General features: G+C 37.4%; 1 protein-coding gene across 3 annotated transcripts in view; it reads left to right on the top strand.

Moving 5' to 3' along the window:
* The window catches only part of Mme (membrane metalloendopeptidase), an 84,769-nt gene that overhangs the window by 50,857 nt on the left and 29,367 nt on the right, over positions 1 to 4,545 (top strand). For all 3 annotated transcript variants that reach the window (XM_029537467.1, XM_021195243.1, XM_021195242.2), the window contains exons 14-16: positions 886 to 984; positions 1,975 to 2,055; positions 3,432 to 3,535. In XM_029537467.1, coding sequence (XP_029393327.1) covers positions 886 to 984; positions 1,975 to 2,055; positions 3,432 to 3,535 — 284 coding nt within the window. The remainder of the gene's footprint in view (positions 1 to 885; positions 985 to 1,974; positions 2,056 to 3,431; positions 3,536 to 4,545) is intronic.

Below are 4,545 nucleotides of genomic sequence, written 5' to 3' on the forward strand. Positions count from 1 at the left end.
GTATTCTAAGTTTCTGGGCTAATATCCACTTATCAGTGAGTACATATCAAGTGAGTTCTTTTGTGATTGGGTTACCTCACTAAGGATGATATACTCCAGATACATCCATTTGCCCAAGGATTTCATAAATTCATTGTTTTCAATAGCTGAGTAGTACTCCATTGTGTAAATGTACCATGTTTTCTGTATCCATTCCTCTGTTGAGGGACATCTGAGTTCTTTCCAGCTTCTGGCTATTGTGCTTCTTAAAAGTCTAGTTATGTCTCTGCCTTCTCCATAGAAGTCCAACTGTGTTTTCTGCCTTCATATTGTTTAATGGAAAGTATGTGTCTGTTTCCCAGAAACAGTGACTTTAATGTACACTGTCACGTATTAGACTTTAAAGTTGTCTTTTTCCCAACTGACCATTTCATGAAATACCAAAAATGTATTCCACAGTTTATTTGAAATACGAGAAAGGTATGCTATTTTCTAATTGCTACTGAAATTAAGGCAATGCAGTGTAATTGTATAGTAAAACAACTTATTGAAATGCTAGTCTTGCTCAATTGAACCAGTGGTGACATTGAGAGCTAATATGGTATTCTTCTAAAAGGATAGCAAGAACTAGGACATTCTGAAGATAACTTTAGCTTTGTGCATATAATATGATTTATTTAATTGATAAATTTCACAAACAGCAGTATTGCTTTGAAATATAATGATCCTATAATGCCCATTTACATCCATTTTGGGGGAGGTCAGAATTCATCTGTAAATTTACATTTCTTAGCTTACTATTGCATCTATAAGGGCAGCATGCACCTTCATTTTAAAACCTGTAATGAAAAAGGAACTCATGGACCATAGTTCTATATTAGACTATTAATAACCTTCTGTTTTGAGGTTGAAGATTTGATTGCACAAATCCGGGAAGTTTTTATTCAGACGTTAGATGAACTGACTTGGATGGATGCTGAGACAAAAAAGAAAGCTGAAGAAAAGGTAAAGACCAGTCAGAGCCACGGAAGCAAATCAATCTGTAGGCAAAGGTCAACTTCAAAAAGATATAGGAAAAAATATATAATCAAAAATTGCCTAAAAGCTCAGTTGGTAAAGGCTTGCCTTGTAAGCATGACCTGAGTTCAACCTGAGTTTAATCTCTAAAACTCATGTTTAAAAAACAAAACAACAACAACAACGAAAACAATAAAAACAAGTAGGCACAGTGGGACAGATCTGAGTTCAAGTGCTGGGAAGGTAGGGATGAGTATATCACTGAAGCTCAGGAGCCAGCCAGTGAGTCGCAGGACAGTCAGAGACCTGTCTGTCTCAGAGAAGGGTGGGGAAACGATAAGTAGAAATAAGTAATGGAATAATTAAAATAAATACATTTAAAGTAATAACAGAACTAATAATAAACAGTGGACAAATGCAGTCTTGATCACAAAGAAACCTATTTCCCCCTCGTACGGTTCATGTCATTCATTTAACCTGCGAGGAGCTGCAGTGACTTTGGGGAACACAGGGAATATAAAAACTGAAGGAAGCAATATTCAACAGTGTATTACCATGAAGCTCAAAGAGCCCTTATCTGTTTTCTCAGCTGAATCAGTGAAGTGGAAAGATAATTATATCCTCCAAGATTGGGAGCACTAAATGTTACCCGTTTTATAAAATTGAAAAGTCTGGAGAGGAAAAAAAAATCATAAAATAATATTACACATGGAGCCATGGAGCAAATGGGAAAGCTGCAGCCTGGAAGGATGGATGGGGTTAGGAGATAAATTTCCAGCCTCTTTTTATTGTTTATTTTTGTTTTAGCTAAAGCAAAGAGCCATTGCGAAGAACACTGGTTGAGGCTGTCAGGTGCTCCATTTGTAAATAGCACATCAGGCTATTTAATTGCTGGTTGTGAACATATGATGTTTGTATTTGAAGGCTGCGGTTATGGAGATAATTGTATCTCTGTTTTCAATGTTGTAATTTTTGCAGGCCTTGGCAATTAAAGAAAGGATTGGCTATCCTGATGACATCATTTCCAATGATAACAAACTGAATAATGAGTATCTTGAGGTAAGTCTCCGCAGTGATATGTGGCACTGGTGGCAAGGTCACTTCAGCCTGGAAAGGCCAGACACTGTATAAAATAGCCTAAAACCATAGCTCCCACTAACGCCTAATACCTTCAAGACTGATACCCAAGCTATGCTTAATTTAACCTTTGTTGTCATTGTACTAGATTCTATTCGGTGTCAATATTTCATTTTAATAGTGGTGAGAAAAACATTTAATCCTTTAGAGCAGTGATTCTCAGCCTGTGAGTCACAACTCCTTTGACCAAACTTCTGTCCCCAAAAGTATTTACATTATGATACATAATAGTAGCAAAATGATAGCTATGAAGTGGCAATGCAAAGATTTTCTGGGGGGTCAGCAGAACATGAGGACCTGTATTAAGGGGCCTCAGTATTAGGAAGGTTGAAAACCACTACTTTAGAGTGTCAGGAGTAGCTATTTAAGTGATGAATGACTGACGGCCCACAGTCCTTTACAATGGCTTACACAAAAGTCAAGAAGCCTTCTACTTTCAAATTATTATCTCTGTGGGTTTCACACATTATGCTTTTTCTATTAAAATCCAAATAAAATTGAGAACAAAACCAGCTTTTATTCTCGCTGAGAGTGTCATTGTTATAAGAGGTGACATTGGTCAAAGTCAGCTGATACCTGTAACTGGACTTGGCTGAGATGCTCATTGTTATCCTGTGACCAACACCAAGACATGACTGACACTCTAGTCACAACAGGTGATATGCCCCTAGGTTTGATGTGACAGAGATGACTGCTCATCCACCAAGAACTAGTGGAATGTGGAGGTGCCAAAAGTGCTTATTCATTCTTTTCCATTTACAGAAGAAGTAAGGTTTTTTTTTTTTTTTTTTTTTTTTTTTGCTACAAGAGTGGACTGCCTGAAAGCAGAAGCGTACTCAAAGCTGCCTGGACCCACCTTCCAGCCCTAGTACTATTTTAACTTTTAGCAAATGACAAGAAGCATCTCCAATTCACATGCTTACTTTAAAATGCTGGTCTCAGATTTTAGGTTGCAAGATCGTCAGGAAGATCAAATGAGTATACTATATATTTAAAATACTAAAAACACTGGGAACTGATTAAAGAGGGTATGGTTATACACAGTTATGATATGGAGAATGATATCAGTATTGTGAGGTTGGCCTGACCTTTGGCTTCATTTGATTGGTTGTAAAATACACTGCAACTGTGACTTAGCTAGGAAGAGGGCTGAACTATAATGTATAACAAGGCTAATAAAAAAAGCATCCTCTGAAATATTTTAATGCTGTTTCTTAACAGTATTAACTTGTCTTGTAGAGAAATTATGAAGGTGATGGAACTAATATTTCTCCTCAAATCATTTTTACCCAATGTAGTTGAACTACAGGGAAGATGAATACTTTGAGAACATAATTCAAAATTTGAAGTTCAGCCAAAGCAAACAGCTAAAGAAGCTCCGAGAAAAAGTGGACAAAGATGAGTACGTACAATATGTTTTCTAATTGTTCATTCTGGAGCAAACCCTTCTCACTACTGGTTCGGGTTCCTTGACCACAGCAAAAGCTCCCTTCCTTAGGATGTTCTGAGAACACTGAATTTTACAGTATTAATATGGCCAGCGACTCCCAAAGAATGCCTTTCTTCACTAAGCTCTTCAGCCTGTGCTTTGGCCTTACTCTGTCTGCAGAATAGTCTTCTGCTATTAGTCCCTACTTTTATTATTAGTCAAGCATCCCATGAGTTGTTTCATGTGACACCCTGGAGAAGCTACACAGGAGATGCCAGGAATGATCTTGAGCAACAGCCTTTGGATACCACTGACCTCTGCACACTAGCCTCATCAGCACTTCACACTATTAGGTTTGACCTTTGTTCTTCAACTCAATTGATAATACCTGGAGACTGATGACCAAGTGTGCTGAGCACTCAAACCCACAGAGCTGCTTAGTTTGATCTGCTTCCAAGGCCTTGAGCCCTGTAAAACTTCAGTCATTCTCAGTACCTAACACCAAGTGCAGTTACAATTAAAATGGTTGAATTACTAAGCTTGGTTTGAGTACTGACTAACAACATGCTTCATTCATTTCTGTAAATGACTCATCCAGTTGTCACTGAGTACTGGAAAAATAAGAGGCAAACAACAGTATAGGAATTGCTGGAATCTTGTGGGCAGTATATATATACTGATGCCCAGCTCAGTGCTCCTAGATCTTGAGGTATTTACTCTGAGACGGAGCCCAGATACTAGGGTTCTTCCTAAGCACTGCCCTCCAATATGATCCTCTGAGTTTGTCTCTTTTTGTAGCATTCTTTTTCTGTATATACTCTAAGAAAAAAAGAAAGAAAGAAAGAAAGAAAGAAAGAAAGAAAGAAAGAAAGAAAGAAAGAAAGAAAAAAGGAAAGAAAGAAAGAAAGAAAGAAAGAAAGAAAGAAAGAAAGAAAGAAAGAAAGAAAGAAAGAAAGGATGGAAGAAAGAAAGGATGGAAGAAA

Source organism: Mus pahari, chromosome 4 (assembly GCF_900095145.1).
Source record: "Mus pahari chromosome 4, PAHARI_EIJ_v1.1, whole genome shotgun sequence".
NCBI lineage: Eukaryota > Metazoa > Chordata > Mammalia > Rodentia > Muridae > Mus > Mus pahari.